Genomic DNA, 24,061 nt, shown 5'->3' with positions numbered 1-24,061 from the left:
CCTCCGTTGTCACGTGTTGCTGAGGAAACTCAGAGGGTGACTTCCAGAGTGGCGAGGGGATAAATAAACCCATCAATTTCAAGACACAATCCTGACTTGAATGATGCAATTCATGTTTCCCTTTCAAATAATAAAAAGAGCATGAAACTCTAATTAACAAATCCCCCGTTGTTTTACAAGATATAAACCTCAGTAACAGTTAATCATTCGGGAGGTATTTCATTTGTTTTAAGTGTCAAGCCTCGAAATCAGACACACGCACGTGTCATATAATTAGGCATGCCGCAATTATTTTGGTGAAATTGCCTAAAAATTGCACCAAAAACTTACGCGGTGCGTTATGGGAAACCACTTTGCTCTTAAGCCGGAAGTGTGTCAGACTCGTCGAAGTGGCTATCTGAGGGTCTTAATTAGCTCCCACACCCTCCATATTTCACTCTCTCAGCTTTGGGACACTTGTGCACATGGGGGAGGAGCGTGTAAACGGAGGGGCGAGGGGAGGGAGGTGATTTGGGATCCAGCCAGAGTAACAGGTTCTTTTTTAATAGACGCAGTCCTCTAGTCTTCTCATCCCATCCCTTCTCAAAACACATTGGAAGAGAAGGTCTGAGGGGCGGGACCTTGGACCTTCTCCACCAATACAGTTGAGGAGACGAGGAGATGAGATTTGTCAGGAATCAAGGAAAGACGACAGAGAGAGTCTAAAAGGTAGAGACACACATGGAAAAAGAGACACAAACCGGGTCACTTTGTTATGCAGTTCCATGTAGACTCAAGTTCTAAACTTCTATCCTGGATGAACTATGATATTTTCAGAACACTGGGAGAAAGCACAAGATGTGTACATACTAAAACAATAGTTACTAATTCAACAGTTATCCATTCCTCATGAGCTCACACACACCTGTATTCCGGCGGGTCGACACATGGCCTGACCCAGGATGCTGAAGATGGTCTCCTTGTCCTCCTCACTGGTGCATTCTGGGAGAAGCTCCTCGATCTCCTCCTTCTCTCCCGGGAGCAGAGGCACACCTTCACCTTGACTGGAGGAATAGAGAGAGAGGGGATGGGAGGGAAGATGAGAGAGAGGGACGGAAGATGAGAGAGAGGGACGGAAGATGAGAGAGAGGGACGGAAGATGAGAGAGAGGGACGGAAGATGAGAGAGAGGGACGGAAGTAGGGGAGGAGAGATGAAAGGAGAGAGGGATGGGAGGAGAGAGAGGGGAAAGAGGACAGAAGTATGTGAGGAGAGGAGAGAGAGGGATGGAAGAGAGCGATGACGGGAAGAGAGGTAGATAGCTTTTACCACAGAATGTACCACGTCTGTATTCATGTGTTATCAACAGCTTTTACCACAGAATGTACCACGTCTGTATTCATGTGTTATCAAACAGCTTTTACCACAGAATGTACCACATCTGTATTCATGTGTTATCAAACAGCTTTTACCACATCTGTATTCATGTCTTATCAACAGCTTTTACCACGGAATGTACCACGTCTGTATTCATGTTTAATCAACGGCTTTTACCACAGAATGTACCACGTCCGTATTTATGTGTTATCAATAGCTTTTACCACAGAATGTACCACGTCCGTATTCATATGTTATCAACGTCTTTTACCACAGAATGTACCACGTCTGTATTCATGTGTTATCAACAGCTTTTACCACATCTGTATTCATGTGTTATCAACAGCTTTTACCACAGAATGTACCACGTCTGAATTCATGTTTAATCAACGGCTTTTACCACAGAATGCACCACGTCTGTATTCATGTGTTATCAACAGCTTTTACCACGGAATGTACCACGTCTGTATTCATGTGTTATCAACAGCTTTTACCACGTCTGTATTCATGTGTGTTTCACGACAACTGAAAATCAAAACTAAAAGGGCATAATAAAACAACAACTGGCAGAGTAGGTACCTGGCGTTGTCAACCACCTTCCGTCCCCAGCGATAGGCCCAGCTGGCGAGAGCCGCCCAGGACTTGGCCACCTCCGGGGCCTGACTGGTGGACAACTGGTAGAGCTGCCCCAGGATCAAGTCTGGTTCTCCTACACCCACACTCACTACGGAGGCAGAGAGAGAGAGGGGTTAGTGTGTAGGGGTTAGGTTACAGCCTGGTAGAGCTTCCCCAGGACCAAGTTTGGTTCTCCTACACCCACACTCAGGCAGTTTAGGGGGTGTGTCCTACCTGTGGTCTCAGCTGTGATTCGGGGCATGCCCTGGTCCTCTAGGGGTAGCTCCAGCAGGGCTGTGATGTTCCGGCTGAGGGGGGGAAAGACAGCGACCCCTGACCTCTTCACCACCTGTTTGAGCTGAGGGGTCATGTCCTTCCAGTCCGCCAGCAGCCACTTACCTACAGACAGAGACGGTTAGAACAGGGCCGTGCCAAAAATACACATGGGAGGTTTTCTAAAAAAAAAAAAAAGGCCCCTGAAATTGCAGTAACATGCAGCAATTATCCTGTATGCACAGGACAGAGAGACGGGTACCAACCCTGGTACGCCTGCATCTCAAATGGCACTCTTCTCCCCCAAATAAGAGCACTATGTTGGGAATAGGGTGCCATTTGGGAAGCACTGGAAGCACTACTTACACAGAGTGAGGACGGAGCAACAGGCGGCGCGCTCACACTTCCCTGAGCGACAGTAAGACAGAGCATAGGAACTCAACATCTCCATGGCTGCCATGGACTGACCTGGAGGAGGAGGAAGAGGAGAAGGGAGGGGGAGAGAGAGAGGGAGAGGGAGGGGGGAGAGAGAGGGGGGGAGAGAGAGACGGAGGGAGAGAGAGAGGGGGGGAGAGAGAGAGGGGGGAGGGAGGGGGAGAGAGGAGGGAGAAGACAGAGAGAGGGGGAGAGAGAGGAGAAGGGAGGGGGAGAGAGGTGGAGCATGAGAGAGTTGGGGGAGGAATAAGGGGAGAGAGAAAGATGAGAAAGCCAAACACTAAAACACACACACACGTACGTACACACACACACACACACACACACACCCGCAGTGCAGAGTACTTTCGCCTTCTCGATCTGTAGTTCAGGTCCCCACTTCTCCCCCACAGCTCCCTCTAGTGTCAGACGCCTGAACGCACGGCTCAACCCATCCTCTCCTCCCTCCTCCTCGCTGCACTGGCCCAGCAGCCGCGTTGCCAGGGCGATGTTGCCCTGTTTCCGGGCGAACTTGACGGCCGTCAGACACAGTTCCATAAGGTGGCCGTCCAGCGGAGCAGAGGAGCCTGGGTAATGGAGCACAGGAAGCGAGAGAGGGTTAACGTGAGTCACATGATGGGGACCCCACCAACAGGGACCCCACACACCCACTGAAATAAATACAGATAGATATAAAGCACAGAGTCTAAGAGAGCAGAAACAACACACAGGGACACACACACAGGGATACACAGGTACATTGTGTACCTTTGAGCTTGAGCAGTAGTTGTCTCTGGTAGATGGTGTATCTCAGCGCGTGGAGCCACGGCTGGACATCCTGTTGTTTACAGGTGCTGAGCGCTTCACTGTACAGGGGGATCAGACAGTCCTGGAGAGGAGGAGGGGTTAGGGGGTGTGTGTGTGTGTGTGTGTGTATGTATATGTATATGTATATGTATATGTATATGTATATGTATATATATATATATATATATATATATATATATATATATATATATATATATATATATATATATATACATATATATATATATATATATATACACATACACACACACATACACACACACATACACAGTGGGGAGAACAAGTATTTGATACACTGCCGATTTTGCAGGTTTTTCCTACTTACAAAGCATGTAGAGGTCTGTAATTTTTATCATAGGTACACTTCAACTGTGAGAGACGGAATTTAAAATAAAAATCCAGAAAATCACATTGTATGATTTTTAACTAATGAATTTGCATTTTATTGCATGACATAAGTATTTGATACATCAGAAAAGCAGAACTTAATATTTGGTACAGAAACCTGTTTGCAATTACAGAGATCATACGTTTCCTGTAGGTCTTGACCACGTTTGCACACACTGCAGCAGGGATTTTGGCCCACTCCTCCATACAGACCTTCTCCAGATCCTTCAGGTTTCGGGGCTGTCGCTGGGCAATACGGACTTTCAGCTCCCTCCAAATATTTTCTATTGGGTTCAGGTCTGGAGACTGGCTAGGCCACTCCAGGACCTTGAGATGCTTCTTACGGAGCCACTCCTTAGTTGCCCTGGCTGTGTGATTCGGGTCGTTGTCATGCTGGAAGACCCAGCCACGACCCATCTTCAATGCTCTTACTGAGGGAAGGAGGTTGTTGGCCAAGATTTCGCGATACATGGCCCCATCCATCCTCCCCTCAATACGGTGCAGTCGTCCTGTCCCCTTTGCAGAAACGCATCCCCAAAGATTGATGTTTCCACCTTCATGCTTCACGTTGGGATGGTGTTCTTGGGGTTGTACTCATCCTTCTTCTTCCTCCAAACACGGCGAGTGGAGTTTAGACCAAAAAGCTCTATTTTTGTCTCATCAGACCACATGACCTTCTCCCATTCCTCCTCTGGATCATCCAGATGGTCATTGGCAAACTTCAGATGGGCCTGGACATGCGCTGGCTTGAGCAGGGGGACATTGCATGCGCTGCAGGATTTTAATCCATGACGGCATAGTGTGTTACTAATGGTTTTCTTTGAGACTGTGGTCCCAGCTCTCTTCAGGTCATTGACCAGGTCCTGCCGTGTAGTTCTGGGCTGATCACTCACCTTCCTCATGATCAGTGATGCCCCACGAGGTGAGATCTTGCATGGAGCCCCAGACCGAGGGTGATTGACCGTCATCTTGAACTTCTTCCATTTTCTAATAATTGCGCCAACAGTTGTTGCCTTCTCACCAAGCTGCTTGCCTATTGTCCTGTAGCCCATCCCAGCCTTGTGCAGGTCTAACATTTTATCCCTGATGTCCTTACACAGCTCTCTGGTCTTGGCCATTGTGGAGAGGTTGGAGTCTGTTTGATTGAGTGTGTGGACAGGTGTCTTTTATACAAAAACTAACAGGTCTGTGAGAGCCGGAATTCTTACTGGTTGGTAGGTGATCAAATACTTATGTCATGCAATAAAATGCAAATTAATTACTTAAAAATCATACAATGTGATTTTCTGGATTTTTGTTTTAGATTCCGTCTCTCACAGTTGAAGTGTACCTATGATAACAATTACAGACCTCTACATGCTTTGTAAGTAGGAAAACCTGCAAAAATCGGCAGTGTATCAAGTACTTGTTCTCCCCACTGTATGTATGTGTGTGTGTGTGTGTGTGTGTATATATATATATATATATATATATATATATATATATAAACAAACTCAGCAAAAAAAGAAGCGTCCCTTTTTCAGGACCAGTCTTTCAAAGATAATTTGTAAAAATCCAAATAACTTCACAGATCTTCATCGTAAAGGGTTTAAACACTGTTTCCCATGCTTGTTCAATGAACCATAAACAATTAATGAACATGCACCTATGGAACGGTCGTTAAGACACTAACAGCTTACAGACGGTAGGCAATTAAGGTCACAGTTATGAAAACTTAGGACACTAAAGAGGCCTTTCTACTGACTCTGAAAAACACCAAAAGAAAGATGCCCAGGGTCCCTGCTCATCTGTGTGAACTTGTCTTAGGCATTCTGCAAGGAGGCATGAGGACTGCAGATGTGGCCAGGGCAATAAATTGCAATGTCCGTACTGTGAGACGCCTAAGACAGCGCTACAGGGAGACAGGACGGACAGCTGATCGTCCTCGCAGTAGCAGACCACGTGTAACAACACCTGCACAGGATCGGTACATCCGAACATCAGACCTGCGGGACAGGTACAGGATGGCAACAACTACCCGAGTTACACCAGGAAGGCACAACCCCTCCATCAGTGCTCAGACTGTCCGCAATAGGCTGAGAGAGGCTGGACTGAGGGCTTGTAGGCCTATTGTAAGGCAGGTCCTCACCAGACATCACCGGCAACAACGGTGTAGGGCCATTCCCCCCAGAAATGTCCGGGAACTTGCAGGTGCCTTGGTGGAAGAGTGGGGTAACATCTCAAAGCAAGAACTGGCAAATCTGGTGCAGTCCATGAGGAGGAGATGCACTGCAGTACTTAATGCAGCTGGTGGCCACACCAGATACTGACTGTTACTTTTGATTTTGACCCACCCTTTGTTCAGGGACACATTATTCAATTTCTGTTAGTCACATGTGTGTGGAACTTGTTCAGTTTATGTCTCAGTTGTTGAATCTGACAGGTATATAACGTCGAGCACACAGCCATGCAATCTCCATATACAAACATTGGCAGTAGAACGGCCCGTACTTAAGAGCTCAGTGACTTTCAACGTGGCACCGTCATAGGATCTTTCCAACAAGTCAGTTCATCACATTTCTGCCCAGCTAAAGCTGCACTGGTCAACTGTAAGTGCTGTTATTGTGAAGTGGAAACGTCTAGGAGACACAACGGCTCAGCCGCAAAGTGGTAGGCCACACAAGCTCACAGAACGGGACCGCCGAGTGCTTAAGCGCGTAAAAATCGTCTGTCCTCGGTTGCAACAATCACTACCGAGTTCCAAACTGCCTCTGGAAGCAACTTCAGCACAAGAACCGTTTGAAGGGAGCTTCATGAAATGGGTTTCCATGGCCAAGCAGCCGCACACAAGCCTAAGATCACCATGCACAATTCTGTGCTTCCAACTTTGTGGCAACAGTTTGGGGAAGGCCCTTTCCTGTTTCAGCATGACAATGCCCCTGTGCACAAAGCGAGGTCCATACAGAAATGGTTTGTTGAGATCAGTGTGGAAGAACTTGACTGGCCTGCACGGAGCCCTGACCTCAACCCCATCTAACACCTTTGGGATGAATTTGAACACCGACTGCGAGCCAGGCCTAATCGCCCAACATCAGTACCTGACCTCACTAATGCTCGTGGCTGAATGGAAGCAAATCCCCGCAGCAATGTTCCATCATCTAGTGGAAAGCCTTCCCAGAAGAGTGGGGGCTGTTATAGCAGCAAAGGGGGGGACCAACTCCATATTAATACCCATGATTTTGGAATGAGATGTTTGACGAGCAGGTGTCCACATACTTTTGGTCATGTAGTGTACCTCCTGTCCGCTGAGTGTGTTCTCCAGGGCGGAGCAGCAGTGTAACTGCAGGGTGGCGAGGGTGTGTGTGTGTGTGTGTACCTCCTGTCCGCTGAGTGTGTTCTCCAGGGCGGAGCAGCAGTGTAACTGCAGGGTGGCGAGGGTGTGTGTGTGTGTGTGTACCTCCTGTCCGCTGAGTGTGTTCTCCAGGGCGGAGCAGCAGTGTAACTGCAGGGTGGCGAGGGTGTGTGTGTGTGTGTGTGTGTGTACCTCCTGTCCGCTGAGTGTGTTCTCCAGGGCGGAGCAGCAGTGTAACTGCAGGGTGGCGAGGGTGGGCAGGCCGTCAGAGAGGGTGAGGGTGGAGAGGCGGAGGGGACCCAGAGAGATACGACCCGTCTGCTTCAGGTAACGGACCAGGGTACTGCAACACACACAGAAGACATAAGCTATTATCTCTCCTTCCTCCCAGTGTGGTCACTTCCTGTCACCTGATTGGGAAAGGAAATGACTGGTATCACAAAAATGGTAGAAACTCCCACCAGCCCATGTCTCCACCAATACAATGCTTTTAGAGTAGTGGGAAGTAGTGAACGACTGTACACTTCAGGGTAAAGGAGATATTATTATGAGGCACCCATAGTATGTCCCAAATGGCACCCTATTCCCTATATAGTGCACTACTTTTGACCAGGGCCCACAGAGCAGCACAGACAGAACACATAGAAACAGCGGTCAGTCCAACTGAACCCAGCTCAATCTAAATGGAATGTGGAAGACATAATGGAAGATCTCAACGACAGCTGTTTCCTCTGTCTCTCTCTTACAACCCATTGGATGACAAAGTCTGAGGTCCTGCCCCTTTCACCTCCTCCAATGGGTTTTGAGAAGGAACCGAGGAGTATGCAACAGATCTTCCCAATGAAGTGTTCCACAATTCTGCAGGTTTTTGTTCCTACCCAGCACTAATACATTAATACGTGATTCAACAAAAAGTGATCTCCAGGATCCAATGAGAGACTCACTCTGAGTTGGGCATGGCCTTTGGTTCCTGCTCGTGATTGGCCGTTGTCATGGCGGCCACAGCGCTCCGCAGCAGCTGCACCTCGATGGCCTTCTGCAGTTCTGAGGGGTCCGGGCTCAACACTGCCGGGAGGAGACGCTTCAGGTCTATACACACACACACATCATTAAGACACACACACACCTCTAAGGAGTAGACTCAACACTGATAGAGGCAGTCTCATCAGACACACTGTAGTCCTCTCCCTCTCTCCCCCCCATCCCTTCCTCCCTCCTACCTAGTTTGTCCTTGGAGCCAGTAGAGGTGGAGTTGAGCAGGCCGTAGTCGTCTCTCTCCCCAGCCAGGAGCTCCAGCTGAGCACGGCATGCTGGGAAGTCTCCGTCCTCGAAGCAGCTCAGCGCCCGTACGTAGTTGAAGTCTGTCTTCAGGTGCACGCTTGCTGCGACAGGGTTACCAGGGTTCTTCTTGAGGGCGTGCACGCTGGCCTGCCACTCCTGCACTGAGGACCAATCACAGAGGGCCACATAGCACTGGCACGCCTTATTGGCAAGGAGGTTGAGCACCTCGGAGGAACACTCGCTGGACTTGAGGAGAACCGTCTTCCTGCCGTCACCTGAAGGAGGAGGAGAGGAGAGGCGGAAGGACAGGAGGAGAAGAGAGGGGGGGGGAGAAGAGGAGAAGAGGGTACTTGGTTATTATCAGCCAGTGGCTGCGTCTGAAATGTCACCCTATTCCCTGTGTGGCGTCTCACCGTTGCCGGTGTGTTTGGGGCTGGCTGTGTTGGAGCTGTTGGCTCCGGCCAGTTTGAGGAGTGAGCGGTCAAAGCCCTTAATGGAACAGTCCATCCCGGTCACGGCACACAGCTGTTCCTGGTACTCCACTGCAGCCTTCTCAAACCTAGACAGAGAGAGAGACAGGTATGGGTTACTATATGGTCTTGACAGAGAGGTATGGGTTATTATATGGTCTTTACAGACAGAGGTATGGGTTACTATATGGTCTTTACAGACAGAGGTATGGGTTATTATATGGTCTTGACAGAGAGCGGTATGGGTTATTATATGGTCTTGACAGAGAGCGGTATGGGTTATTATATGGTCTTGACATATCAATCAACAGCATCTACGGACAACACAGAGGCGTGTGCTACCTACTTATTGACTACATTTAAAGTGGCAATCAACAGTTGAAACAATAAAGCGTCCTCACTGCCCCGTTTCGGTAAAAAGCTGAGGGATGGGGCTGGAGAAATGTAACCACTCAAATTCAGCTTTGGATGCAAGGGCTGACCATCCATGAAATTATATAGAGCAACATTCTAGTCGTAATCATCCATTACATTCTAGAGCAACATTCTAGTCGTAACCATCCATGCCATTCTAGAGCAACATTCTAGTAACCATCCATGCCATTATAGAGCAACATTCTAGTCGTAATCATCCATGACATCATAGAGCAACATTCTAGTTGTAATCATGCATGACATTCTAGAGCAACATTCTAGTTGTAACCATCCATGCCATCATAGAGCAACATTCTAGTTGTAACCATCCATGCCATTATAGAGCAACATTCTAGTCGTAACCATCCATGACATTCTAGAGCAACATTCTAGTTGTAACCATCCATGACATTACAGAGCAACATTCTAGTTGTAATCATCCATGACATCATAGAGCAACATTCTAGTTGTAACCATCCATGCCATTATAGAGCAACATTCTAGTTGTAATCATCCATGACATCATAGAGCAACATTCTAGTTGTAACCATCCATGCCATTATAGAGCAACATTCTAGTCGTAACCATCCATGACATTCTAGAGCAACATTCTAGTCGTAACCATCCATGGCATTATAGAGCAACATTCTAGTTGTAATCATCCATGACATTATATAGAGCAACATTCTAGTTGTAATCATCCATGACATTATAGAGAGCAACATTCTGGTTGTAACCATCCATGACATATAGAGCAACATTCTAGTTGTAATCATCCATTACATTATATAGAGCAACATTCTAGTTGTACTCATCCATGACATTATATAGAGCAACATTCTAGTTGTACTCATCCATGACATTATATAGAGCAACATTCTAGTTGTACTCATCCATGACATTATATAGAGCAACATTCGAGTTGTAATCATCCATTACATTATATAGAGCAACATTCTAGTTGTAATCATCCATTACATTATATAGAGCAACATTCTAGTTGTACTCATCCATGACATTATATAGAGCAACATTCTAGTTGTAATCATGCATGACATTCTAGAGCAACATTCTAGTTGTAACCATCCATGCCATTATAGAGCAACATTCTAGTCGTAACCATCCATGACATTATAGAGCAACATTCTAGTTGTAACCATCCATGCCATTATAGAGCAACATTCTAGTCGTAACCATCCATGACATCATAGAGCAACATTCTAGTTGTAATCATGCATGACATTCTAGAGCAACATTCTAGTTGTAACCATCCATGCCATTATAGAGCAACATTCTAGTCGTAACCATCCATGACATTCTAGAGCAACATTCTAGTCGTAATCATCCATGACATTATATAGAGCAACATTCTAGTTGTAATCATCCATGACATTATAGAGAGCAACATTCTGGTTGTAACCATCCATGCCATTATAGAGCAACATTCTAGTTGTAACCATCCATGACATTATAGAGCAACATTCTAGTCGTAATCATCCATGACATTATATAGAGCAACATTCTAGTTGTAATCATCCATGACATTATAAAGAGCAACATTCTGGTTGTAACCATCCATGACATATAGAGCAATATTCTAGTTGTAATCATCCATTACATTATATAGAGCAACATTCTAGTTGTACTCATCCATGACATTATATAGAGCAACATTCTAGTTGTAATCATCCATGACATTATAGAGCAACATTCTAGTAGTAATCATCCATGACATCATAGAGCAACACTAGTTCTAATCATCCATGACATTATATAGAGCAACACTAGTTGTAATCATCCATGACATCATAGAGCAACATTCTAGTTGTAATCATCCATGAATTATATAGAGCAACATTCTAGTTGTAATCATCCATGAATTATATAGAGCAACATTCTAGTAGTAATCATCCATGACATCATAGAGCAACACTAGTTCTAATCATCCATGACATTATATAGAGCAACACTAGTTGTAATCATCCATGACATCATAGAGCAACATTCTAGTTGTAATCATCCATGAATTATATAGAGCAACATTCTAGTTGTAATCATCCATGACATTATATAGAGCAACATTCTAGTTGTAATCATCCATGACATTATAGAGCAACATTCTAGTAGTAATCATCCATGAATTATATAGAGCAACATTCTAGTAGTAATCATCCATGACATCATAGAGCAACACTAGTTCTAATCATCCATGACATTATATAGAGCAACACTAGTTGTAATCATCCATGACATCATAGAGCAACATTCTAGTTGTAATCATCCATGAATTATATAGAGCAACATTCTAGTTGTAACCATGGTGAAGCTATATAGTGTTTGTTTACATTTACTTTGTTTCAAAACATTTGTGTAAAACAAGCTTATATTTTGGGTTCTGATGGGGTACGGCAGGAGGAATTACGCTCATGAGGCATTTATAAGTCATATTCTTTAAGAATTGCCCCTTTAAGATGCTAAGCTTGGTTTGAAACCCAAGAGTGGCCTCCACTTTCACACACACACAGGGATGTTTTCCTTACCGGCCCTCAGCCTGTAGTGCCACAGAGCTGACCCAAGCCAGACTCTTGCCAGTGTTGGTGAGACTCCAGGCAGCTAAACCCTGGATAGCCTCAGGACAGTGAAGTTCACACAGAGCCTCCACCAGCATCACCAGAGGAGCCTCCAACTCTGGACCCTACAGAGAGGAGACATGGGGGGGGTCAGTTACAGGTGACCAGAAGAGATCTGGACCCTACAGAGAGGAGACATGGGGGGGGGGGGGGGGGGGGGGGTCAGTTACAGGTGACCAGAAGAGACCTGAACCCTACAGAGAGGAGACATGGGGTGGGGGGGTCAGTTACAGGTGACCAGAAGAGACCTGAACCCTACAGAGAGGAGACATGGGGGGGGGGTCAGTTACAGGTGACCAGAAGAGATCTGGACCCTACAGAGAGGAGACATGGGGGGGGGGGTCAGTTACAGGTGACCAGAAGAGATCTGGACCCTACAGAGAGGAGACATGGGAGGGGGGGGGGGGGGGTCAGTTACAGGTGACCATAAGAGATCTGGACCCTACAGAGAGGAGACCTGGGAGGGGTCAGTTACAGGTGACCAGGAGAGATCTGGACCCTACAGAGAGGAGACATGGGGGGTCAGTTACAGGTGACTAGAAGAGATCTGGACCCTACAGAGAGGAGACATGGGGGGTCAGTTACAGGTGACCAGAAGAGATCTGGACCCTACAGAGAGGAGACATGGGAGGGGTCAGTTACAGGTGACCAGGAGAGACCTGGACCCTACAGAGAGGAGACCTGGGAGGGGTCAGTTACAGGTGACCAGGAGAGATCTGGACCCTACAGAGAGGAGACATGGGGGGTCAGTTACAGGTGACCAGAAGAGATCTGGACCCTACAGAGAGGAGACATGGGGGGTCAGTTACAGGTGACCAGAAGAGATCTGGACCCTACAGAGAGGAGACATGGGAGGGGTCAGTTACAGGTGACCAGGAGAGATCTGGACCCTACAGAGAGGAGACATGGGGGGGTCAGTTACAGGTGACCAGAAGAGATCTGGACCCTACAGAGAGGAGACATGGGGTGGGGGGGGGGTCAGTTACAGGTGACCAGAAGAGATCTGAACCCTACAGAGAGGAGACATGGGGTGGGGGGGGTCAGTTACAGGTGACCAGAAGAGATCTGAACCCTACAGAGAGGAGACATGGGGTGGGGGGGGTCAGTTACAGGTGACCAGAAGAGATCTGGACCCTACAGAGAGGAGACATGGGGGGGGTCAGTTACAGGTGACCAGAAGAGATCTGGACCCTACAGAGAGGAGACATGGGGTGGGGGGGGTCAGTTACAGGTGACCAGAAGAGATCTGGACCCTACAGAGAGGAGACATGGGGGGGTCAGTTACAGGTGACCAGAAGAGATCTGGACCCTACAGAGAGGAGACATGGGGGGGTCAGTTACAGGTGACCAGAAGAGATCTGGACCCTACAGAGAGGAGACATGGGGTGGGGGGGGGGGGGTCAGTTACAGGTGACCAGAAGAGATCTGGACCCTACAGAGAGGAGACATGGGGGGGTCAGTTACAGGTGACCAGAAGAGATCTGGACCCTACAGAGAGGAGACATGGGGGGGGGGGGGGGTCAGTTACAGGTGACCAGAAGAGATCTGGACCCTACAGAGAGGAGACATGGGGGGTCAGTTACAGGTGACCAGGAGAGATCTGGACCCTACAGAGAGGAGACATGGGGGGTCAGTTACAGGTGACCAGGAGAGATCTGGACCCTACAGAGAGGAGACATGGGGGGTTAAGTTACAGGTGACCAGAAGAGACCTGAACCCTACAGAGAGGAGACATGGGGTGGGGGGTGGGGTCAGTTACAGGTGACCAGAAGAGACCTGGACCCTACAGAGAGGAGACATGGGGGGGTCAGTTACAGGTGATGTATTTAGCAACTTCAGGTAAAGGGGTCATGGGTTGAAAACGACTGTTGAACCGGGTGATGCTGAGTGTGTTTCTCTGTATGGTCAAGTACACTTGGTGAAGTTGGGGCTCTGGTCAAAGGTAGTGCACTATATAGGGATTAGGACTGTGTGTGTTCTTCCTCCTGTTACCGGAGTGCTGCTGTTCTTGATCTCAGTGAGCAGGTCGAAGCCGTGGCGGACGGTGACTGCTGGTTGGCCGGACAGAAGCCCCACCCTCATCAGGGCCAGGCGGATACGAGTCAGCCAATCCTGGCAGGTCTGACGGTTGGTATAGAAGAATGTTCTGATACCCTGGATACGGAGGGAGGGAGGGAGAGAGAGAGAAAAGAGGGGGAGGGAGAGAGAGATAGTTAACATAAGGAGCTGGGGGGGCACTTGGGGCTGTGTGTGTGTGTGTCTTTGGCGGTGTGGTCAGTCAGTTGGCACAGCCCTCGTAAGAGCTGTACATCAGTTTCTCCGGGTGTAGGTGTGGGTGTCAAAATCAAATCACATTTGATTGGTCGCATACACATTTTCTTTTTTTGTCATTTAGCAGACGCTCTTATCCAGAGCGACTTACAGGAGAAATTAGGGTTAAGTGCCTTGCTCAAGGGCACATCGACAGATTTTTCACCTAGTTGGCTCGGGGATTAGAACCAGCGACCTTTCGGTTACTGGCACAACGCTCTTAACCACTAAGCTACCTGCCGCCACATATTTATCAGATGCTATTGCGTGCGTGTGCACCTTGGGCGGTGCGGTCAGAGCGTTGGCACAGCCCTCGTAGGCGTTGTACATCAGTTTCTCCAGGTTTTCCAGGAACTGCAAGAGCAGTGCCAGACGCAGCTGGTTGCTATGGTGACCGTCGTCCGTGTCGCCGGCGCTCCATTGGCTAAGCTCCTGTTCCGTGTTCATACTGTGGGCCGCCAGGCTGCGGATCATACCTGGAGAGAGGGAGGGAGGAGAGAGCAAAGAATATGTTCTTGAAAGAGGCAACATGTACATCCAAAATGTGTATAGGCTTGGATAGGATTGGCTTGATAGGATAGGCTTGGATAGGATTGTATTGGCTTGGATAGGATTGTATTGGCTTGGATAGGATTGTATTGGCTTGGATAGGATAGGCTTGGATAGGTTAGGATAGACTTGGATAGGCTTGGCTTGGCTTGGATAGGATTGGCTTGGCTTGGATAGGATTGGCTTGGATAGGATAGGATTGGCTAGGCTTGGATAGGCGCTTAATATACATTAAAATTACTACAACCAAATGGAAACTGTGTAGAAATGATGGACCTATATTCATTCAGTTTCTTGACTGTCCAGCTCGCTAATAGACTGATCACCGACACGAAAGCTAGACAGTCAGGGAGCATTGAAAAAGGAAATATAACCCATTTTCAGAGCAGTCCTGCGGACCTTGCTGAATACTGAATGCGGCCAACGGGGCAAAATTAGTTTGACACCCCTGGTTTAAGACACTAAATTGCAGGTTCAGTTACAGGGGTTCAGCTACAGGGGTTCAGTTACAGAACGAACCCCCCCCCCCCCCACTCCAGGCCTCCCCCACCTTATCAGCAACACCATGTTAAAAAACATCATGGGGAAAACCCTGGACTGAGTGTTTTTGTGAGTTTTAGTGAGTGAACGTGTGTTTTGGTGCCTGCGTAACAGCCCTTACCCTCTATGGTCTGGAAGGTGTCCTGTGCCCGTCCCAGTGGCGTGCGGAGTTTAGATAACACGGTGAACTGAGCTGCCTCCCACACCGCCCACTGCCACAGCACCGCCTCCGTCTTCAGCAGACCCCGTGGTACACACACACTCACACCCGGGCCGGAGCCACACACACCCCCTTCACCACCTGATGAGCCACCACCACCCTCGCGCTTCTCCAGACGCTGACAGCTGTGGTACAGACGCTCCAGCCACGGCTCTTTACTGTAGGGAGAGACACACAGGTTAACAGATAAACACACACGTTAGCAGATTACACATTTACATTGTCATTTAGCAGACGCTCTTATCCTGAGTGACTTACAGTAGTGACCGCATACATTTTCATACCCCCCTCCCCCCATACTGGTAACCCGTGGGAATCGAACCCAACCCACAACCCTGCCGTTGCAAGCACCACGCTCTACCAACTGAGCCGCACGGGACCCACGTTAGCAGATGACACACAGGTCAGCAGAACGAACCCCCCCCCACACACACACACAGAGCATACCCTCCACGATGCAGGCTGCCGTACAGAATGAAGCTGATGAGGTCACTGAAGTCCTGAGGGTGAAAGGTGCTGCTGGGGGGGTGGTTCATGTGGCGACGGACCACCAAGGAGATCTCCTCTATCTCTGGGTGGCTGTGGTTACTGTAGGGACACAGACATTAAGGTCACTGTAGGGACACAGACATTAAGGTCACTGTAGGGACACAGACATTAAGGTCACTGTAGGGACACAGACATTAAGGTCACTGTAGGGACACAGACATTAAGGTTACTGTAGGGACACAGACATTAAGGTCACTGTAGGGACACAGACATTAAGGTCACTGTAGGGACACAGACATTAAGGTCACTGTAGGGACACAGACATTAATAAAGGTTACTGATAGAGTCTCTGCCTTAGAGGAGTCCCAGTCAGTCACTGAGGAAAGAGGAGGGTGTTCGGTGTGTTGTGTGCTGACCTGAGCGTCACGTCCAGAGGGATTGTCCTCAGCAGCTTGCCGTACGCCTGCCTCACCCTCACCGCAGAGTGCACCAGCTGGACACGACACACATCCACACACCTGGGAGGCACAGGACAGAGACAACATTACACACACACACCCGTTTGGGTTTATTCTTTTCTGTATAAGGGGTTGTTTTGAGGTGGAGGTGTGTGCATGTGTTGCAGGTGTGTGTTACCTCTGCAGCAGCTCTGTGTTGAGTGAGGAGGAGAGGACTTGTAGGCTGTTGCAGGTCTGGAGGCAGATTACTGGGTCCTCATTCAGGGCTGCAGACCGACAGAGAACACACACACACTGCAGGAATCAGGAAAAATTAAAACCGGTTTTCCCAAAAATCCTGTTTGGAAGATTCCCAGAATCAAGCAGAATTTAGCAACCCTTTCTATAGTTAAACAGTATTTACCGTTGTGGAGCAGACCCTTTCTATAGTTAAACAGTATTTACCGTTGTGGAGCAGACCCTTTCTATAGTTAAACAGTATTTACCGTTGTGGAGCAGACCCTTTCTATAGTTAAACAGTATTTACCGTTGTGGAGCAGACCCTTTCTATAGTTAAACAGTAGTTACCGTTGTGGAGCAGACCCTTGCAGAACTTGTGGAAGGAGGGCAGGGAGAAGAGAGGGGTGTAGGTATCAGACTTCTTCATCATCAGACACATCTCCAGAGACCACGTCAACAACAGCTTCCTGTTTGTAGCAGACACACACACAAACTAGGTTAGGTTATCGTTCAACTACACCTGTGTGTGTGTGTAATGTATAGTGTGTGTGTGTGTGTGTGTGTGTAATGTATAGTGTGTGTGTGTAATGTATAGTGTGTGTGTGTGTGTGTGTAATGTATAGTGTGTGTGTGTAATGTATAGTGTGTGTGTGTGTGTGTGTAATGTATAGTGTGTGTAATGTATAGTGTGTGTGTGTGTGTAATGTATAGTGTGTAATGTATAGTGTGTGTGTGTAATGTATAGTGTGTGTGTGTGTGTGTGTAATGTATAGTGTGTGTAATGTATAGTGTGTGTGTGTGTGTAATGTATAGTGTGTAATGTATAGTGTGTGTGTGTACCTGGCCTCAGTGTAGAGGTGCTCCTTCCTCAGCAGGGTCCCCAGCAGGGACAACAGAGTGCTGAAGTGTTTCCTGGTTGCCGTGGTTACCGTGCTGATGACCGCGCCGTCAAAGAGAGAGGGGGAGGAGGAGGACAGGCTGGACGAGATGAAGTGATCATGTCTGAAGAACAGAGGGAGGGAGAGAGACGGCGAGAGAGGGAGAGACGGCGAGAGAGGGAGAGACGGCGAGAGAGAGGATTGAAAGAAAATACAAATTAGAATGTGGTGAACTATGTTTAAAAAAAGGAAGGATCAAAGTTGTATTAACATGTGTTAGTTACCTAGTAGTGTGAGTATAGGGTATATAACAGTGTATTGTCCAGCAGGGTGGTAGTGTGTGTTAGTTACCTGGTACAGTGTGAGTATAGGGTATATAACAGTGTATTGTACAGCAGGGTGGTAGTGTGTGTTAGTTACCTGGTACAGTGTGAGTATAGGGTATATAACAGTGTATTGTACAGCAGGGTGGTAGTGTGTGTTAGTTACCTGGTGCAGTGTGAGTATAGGGTATATAACAGTGTATTGTACAGCAGGGTGGTAGTGTGTGTTAGTTACCTGGTACAGTGTGAGTATAGGGTATATAACAGTGTATTGTACAGCAGGGTGGTAGTGTGTGTTAGTTACCTGGTGCAGTGTGAGTATAGGGTATATAACAGTGTATTGTACAGCAGGGTGGTAGTGTGTGTTAGTTACCTGGTACAGTGTGAGTATAGGGTATATAACAGTGTATTGTACAGCAGGGTGGTAGTGTGTTAGTTACCTGGTACAGTGTGAGTATAGGGTATATAACAGTGTATTGTACAGCAGGGTGGTAGTGTGTGTTAGTTACCTGGTACAGTGTGAGTATAGGGTATATAACAGTGTATTGTACAGCAGGGTGGTAGTGTGTGTTAGTTACCTGGTACAGTGTGAGTATAGGGTATATAACAGTGTATTGTACAGCAGGGTGGTAGTGTGTGTTAGTTACCTGGTGCAGTGTGAGTATAGGGTATATAACAGTGTATTGTACAGCAGGGTGGTAGTGTGTGTTAGTTACCTGGTACAGTGTGAGTATAGGGTATATAACAGTGTATTGTACAGCAGGGTGGTAGTGTGTGTTAGTTACCTGGTGCAGTGTGAGTATAGGGTATATAACAGTGTATTGTACAGCAGGGTGGTAGTGTGTTAGTTACCTGGTGCAGTGTGAGTATAGGGTATATAACAGTGTATTGTACAGCAGGGTGGTAGTGTGTGTTAGTTACCTGGTGCAGTGTGAGTATAGGGTATATAACAGTGTATTGTACAGCAGGGTGGTAGTGTGTGTTAGTTACCTGGTGCAGTGTGAGTATAGGGTATATAACAGTGTATTGTACAGCAGGGTGGTAGTGTGTGTTAGTTACCTGGTACAGTGTGAGTATAGGGTATATAACAGTGTATTGTACAGCAGGGTGGTAGTGTGTGTTAGTTACCTGGTGCAGTGTGAGTATAGGGTATATAACAGTGTATTGTACAGCAGGGTGGTAGTGTGTGTTAGTTACCTGGTACAGTGTGAGTATAGGGTATATAACAGTGTATTGTACAGCAGGGTGGTAGTGTGTGTTAGTTACCTGGTGCAGTGTGAGTATAGGGTATATAACAGTGTATTGTACAGCAGGATGGTAGTGTGTGTTAGTTACCTGGTGCAGTGTGAGTATAGGGTATATAACAGTGTATTGTACAGCAGGGTGGTAGTGTGTTAGTTACCTGGTGCAGTGTGAGTATAGGGTATATAACAGTGTATTGTACAGCAGGGTGGTAGTGTGTGTTAGTTACCTGGTGCAGTGTGAGTATAGGGTATATAACAGTGTATTGTACAGCAGGGTGGTAGTGTGTGTTAGTTACCTGGTACAGTGTGAGTATAGGGTATATAACAGTGTATTGTACAGCAGGGTGGTAGTGTGTTAGTTACCTGGTGCAGTGTGAGTATAGGGTATATAACAGTGTATTGTACAGCAGGGTGGTAGTGTGTGTTAGTTACCTGGTGCAGTGTGAGTATAGGGTATATAACAGTGTATTGTACAGCAGGGTGGTTGTGCGTGTTAGTTACCTGGTGCAGTGTGAGTATAGGGTATATAACAGTGTATTGTACAGCAGGGTGGTAGTGTGTGTTAGTTACCTGGTGCAGTGTGAGTATAGGGTATATAACAGTGTATTGTACAGCAGGGTGGTAGTGTGTGTTAGTTACCTGGTACAGTGTGAGTATAGGGTATATAACAGTGTATTGTACAGCAGGGTGGTAGTGTGTTAGTTACCTGGTACAGTGTGAGTATAGGGTATATAACAGTGTATTGTACAGCAGGGTGGTAGTGTGTTAGTTACCTGGTGCAGTGTGAGTATAGGGTATATAACAGTGTATTGTACAGCAGGGTGGTAGTGTGTGTTAGTTACCTGGTGCAGTGTGAGTATAGGGTATATAACAGTGTATTGTACAGCAGGGTGGTAGTGTGTGTTAGTTACCTGGTACAGTGTGAGTATAGGGTATATAACAGTGTATTGTACAGCAGGGTGGTAGTGTGTGTTAGTTACCTGGTACAGTGTGAGTATAGGGTATATAACAGTGTATTGTACAGCAGGGTGGTAGTGTGTGTTAGTTACCTGGTACAGTGTGAGTATAGGGTATATAACAGTGTATTGTACAGCAGGGTGGTAGTGTGTGTTAGTTACCTGGTACAGTGTGAGTATAGGGTATATAACAGTGTATTGTACAGCAGGGTGGTAGTGTGTGTTAGTTACCTGGTGCAGTGTGAGTATAGGGTATATAACAGTGTATTGTACAGCAGGGTGGTAGTGTGTGTTAGTTACCTGGTACAGTGTGAGTATAGGGTATATAACAGTGTATTGTACAGCAGGGTGGTAGTGTGTGTTAGTTACCTGGTGCAGTGTGAGTATAGGGTATATAACAGTGTATTGTACAGCAGGGTGGTAGTGTGTGTTAGTTACCTGGTGCAGTGTGAGTATAGGGTATATAACAGTGTATTGTACAGCAGGGTGGTAGTGTGTGTTAGTTACCTGGTGCAGTGTGAGTATAGGGTATATAACAGTGTATTGTACAGCAGGGTGGTTGTGCGTGTTAGTTACCTGGTACAGTGTGAGTATAGGGTATATAACACAGCATATTGTACAGCAGGGTGGTAGTGTGTGTTAGTTACCTGGTGCAGTGTGAGTATAGGGTATATAACAGTGTATTGTACAGCAGGGTGGTAGTGTGTGTTAGTTACCTGGTGCAGTGTGAGTATAGGGTATATAACAGTGTATTGTACAGCAGGGTGGTTGTGCGTGTTAGTTACCTGGTACAGTGTGAGTATAGGGTATATAACACAGCATATTGTACAGCAGGGTGGTAGTGTGTGTTAGTTACCTGGTACAGTATTGTACAGCAGGGTGGTTGTGCGTGTTAGTTACCTGGTACAGTGTGAGTATAGGGTATATAACAGTGTATTGTACAGCAGGGTGGTAGTGTGTGTTAGTTACCTGGTACAGTATGAGTATAGGGTATATAACAGTGTATTGTACAGCAGGGTGGTAGTGTGTGTTAGTTACCTGGTACAGTATTGTACAGCAGGGTGGTTGTGCGTGTTAGTTACCTGGTACAGTGTGAGTATAGGGTATATAACACAGCATATTGTACAGCAGGGTGGTAGACGGCCAGGTCAGAGTGGACCAACATCAGGTTCTGACTCAACAACGCAAACACCGTCGGAGACAGAGCCCACATCTACAGAGACAGAGCGAGAGACAGAGCGAGAGACAGAGCGAGAGCGACAGAGCGAGAGCGACAGAGCGAGAGCGACAGAGCGAGAGCGAGCGAGAGAGAGCGAGAGGGGCAGAGCAGAGGTACATTTTAAGGTCAGTTCAGTTCATGTTACTTGGTGTTGCTGATGGTGGTGCAGTGGGTGTGTTAGGTAACATACCCCTATGAGTGAGTTCTTGGTGTTTTGGCCGGAGCTGCAGTGTGTGTGTGTGTGTGTTTCGTAACCCTACATACCCCTATGAGTAAGTTCTTGGTGTTTTGGCCGGAGCTGCAGTGTGTGTGTGTGTGTGTGTGTGTGTGTGTGTGTGTGTTTCGTAACCCTACATACCCCTATGAGTAAGTTCTTGGTGTTTTGGCCGGAGCTGCAGTGTGTGTGTGTGTGTGTTTCGTAACCCTACATACCCCTATGAGTAAGTTCTTGGTGTTTTGGCCGGAGCTGCAGTGTGTGTGTGTGTGTGTGTGTGTGTGTGTGTGTGTGTGTGTTTCGTAACCCTACATACCCCTATGAGTGAGTTCTTGGTGTTGCCGATGGTGGTGAGGGCTGACAGGTTGAAGATGAGGGTGAACTCTGCCCTCTCAGGGGTGAGGGTGAGGGGGGTGAAGACAGGGTGCTGGATGCCGGGAAAGGCTGTTGGGGTCGGGGAGGGGGTACCAGGGGTTGGGGGGAGGTCCAGGGGGGCCAGCAGACTGGACAGGGCACAGGCCATCTCTCCCAGAACCAGTTTATAAGCTGCTTCCAGAATGGGAATGTTCTTTAGGCTCAAAACGGACTGGTACACACCCAGGGCTGCTGACATCACCTGGAGAGAAAGAGAGAGATAGAGAGCAGAGGGGATCAGTGAAGACACATGGATACAGACACAGAGAGACAGCCGGACACACCCAGTAAAAACATGTCTTAACAGTTTCCATTCAACCTTTGATTGGTTTTGTTTTCAATAGAATTGTCATGCTAACAGGATTATAGAAAGCCGCAAACACACAGAAACACACCTTCCACCTAACCCTCAGACACAGAAACACACCTTCCACCTAACCCTCAGACAGAGAAACACACCTTCCACCTAACCCTAACAGACAGAGAAACACCTTCCACCTAACCCTAACAGACAGAGAAACACCTTCCACCTAACCCTAACAGACAGAGAAACACCTTCCACCTCAGGCTGTGGCGGTCATGAAATGTCAGCTGCATACAAGCCGCTGATGCGCACCTTTGGAACATCTATATTTAAAAAAGTTTAATAAAATCAATTTAATAATAACCATCACAATAAATCCATTATTTATTTTAGGCGGGTCTAAAGAACATTTATTTCAGAAGAACAGAATATGAGTTGGTCTACTGTATGTTACCTGGCTATGCTCCATGCCGTAGGCTTGTTCATTTAGCAGACAAGATATGCTTATAAATCCCGTGCCATTATTTTATATTATAATGATTTCATAGTTAGAAGAATAACTGAACTTGGCTGAATAATATAGAAAGGATATTTTTCACATTCCAGAGTGAGTGCTCATATGAAGTGGCTATGTTGAGCGTAAAAGTGATCACTTGAAACAGGTACTATACGCTACATTTAGAGTTATTTGGCAACTTTAGTTGTGAATGATACAAACATTAGAATGTCTTAGAATTCAAAACACATATGGGCTGCACGATGCGACTAGACTATTGAAACACATGCATAAGCTCTAATATGCATATGTGTTTTGAATTAATCGTCACCTTAGAAAGCGCTATCCATTTAGCTGTGTTAGGTTTTGAAGCAACATCCACAACGACCATGTTTTCCACTCAGTTTCAACCTGCTGTTGAACTTCTTTCTTCAAATGGATCAATCACAGTGATGTGAGTTTTAAAAAGCACGATACTGTTTTGATAAGCATTTGATGTGATTTCCATTGCATTTGCCTTGACGTCAGAGTGGTTAGAGAGACAACAGAGACCTGAGGACGAGGCCAGTAGGACCTGATGGCAGTTAGAAAGTTGGGCACTATCAAAGCACATAAGAGGAGATTACCGTGACTCAACAGTCACGTGGTATTTTACTGCGGTCATGACTGCCGGTGTGGCGGTAACCGGTCACCGCAACAGCCCTACCTCCACCTAACCCTAACAGAAACTGATAGAACTTCCACGTAACCCTAACAGAAACAACTTCCCCCTAACAGATACAGCTTCCACATAACCCTAACAGAAACACACCTTACGTTACATTCTCCCAATCTGAATCGGAGGCTCTTCCCATTTCAATTAGGTGGTTTCAAGCACCCACAAATGTACACCTCTATAAACCTGGTCACACACACACACTCACTCTAGGGGGGCGAACATTTAAACTTTAAAAAGAAACTGGTAAATTAAGAAAAAAATCCCTAAAATAGTATACTTTTTTTTTTACAAAATGGAGTCTGCTGCTGCGCTTTTACCTGACCCAACGTTACAATGTAGCGATTGGTGCTTTGGAAACGTACTTAAGTACGCTTAAGTACGCCTGCTGGGAACATGTCTACAACTTCATCAGCAAGCTGTCAAACTATCCTAAATAAGTGACGAGCTACATGCTGTTTATCAGTGCAGTGCCCAACATCCATAGCTAGCTAGCTAACATTCCATCCCTGTGT

The 24,061-nt window shown here is 46.8% G+C and overlaps 1 protein-coding gene across 1 annotated transcript in view; it reads right to left on the bottom strand.

Moving 5' to 3' along the window:
• The window catches only part of LOC311126103 (serine/threonine-protein kinase SMG1-like), a 55,206-nt gene that overhangs the window by 15,972 nt on the left and 15,173 nt on the right, over positions 1 to 24,061 (bottom strand). Inside the window, exons 13-34 of the mRNA XM_084200127.1 lie at positions 21,934 to 22,233; positions 21,311 to 21,397; positions 20,761 to 20,804; positions 17,624 to 17,785; positions 17,132 to 17,250; positions 16,743 to 16,830; positions 16,523 to 16,624; positions 16,065 to 16,205; positions 15,519 to 15,775; positions 14,588 to 14,784; positions 13,991 to 14,152; positions 11,909 to 12,063; positions 8,898 to 9,043; positions 8,424 to 8,759; positions 8,148 to 8,292; positions 7,396 to 7,546; positions 3,426 to 3,546; positions 3,008 to 3,244; positions 2,610 to 2,711; positions 2,205 to 2,369; positions 1,935 to 2,079; positions 905 to 1,043 (exon numbers count right to left, since the gene is read on the bottom strand). Coding sequence (XP_084056253.1) covers positions 905 to 1,043; positions 1,935 to 2,079; positions 2,205 to 2,369; positions 2,610 to 2,711; positions 3,008 to 3,244; positions 3,426 to 3,546; positions 7,396 to 7,546; positions 8,148 to 8,292; positions 8,424 to 8,759; positions 8,898 to 9,043; positions 11,909 to 12,063; positions 13,991 to 14,152; positions 14,588 to 14,784; positions 15,519 to 15,775; positions 16,065 to 16,205; positions 16,523 to 16,624; positions 16,743 to 16,830; positions 17,132 to 17,250; positions 17,624 to 17,785; positions 20,761 to 20,804; positions 21,311 to 21,397; positions 21,934 to 22,233 — 3,501 coding nt within the window. The remainder of the gene's footprint in view (positions 1 to 904; positions 1,044 to 1,934; positions 2,080 to 2,204; positions 2,370 to 2,609; positions 2,712 to 3,007; positions 3,245 to 3,425; positions 3,547 to 7,395; positions 7,547 to 8,147; positions 8,293 to 8,423; positions 8,760 to 8,897; positions 9,044 to 11,908; positions 12,064 to 13,990; positions 14,153 to 14,587; positions 14,785 to 15,518; positions 15,776 to 16,064; positions 16,206 to 16,522; positions 16,625 to 16,742; positions 16,831 to 17,131; positions 17,251 to 17,623; positions 17,786 to 20,760; positions 20,805 to 21,310; positions 21,398 to 21,933; positions 22,234 to 24,061) is intronic.

The sequence above is a fragment of the Coregonus lavaretus genome (assembly GCF_964263955.1).
Source record: "Coregonus lavaretus genome assembly, contig: HAP1_SCAFFOLD_1921, whole genome shotgun sequence".
Taxonomy (NCBI): Eukaryota; Metazoa; Chordata; class Actinopteri; order Salmoniformes; family Salmonidae; genus Coregonus; species Coregonus lavaretus.
This window is presented reverse-complemented; position numbering and strand designations above follow the sequence as displayed.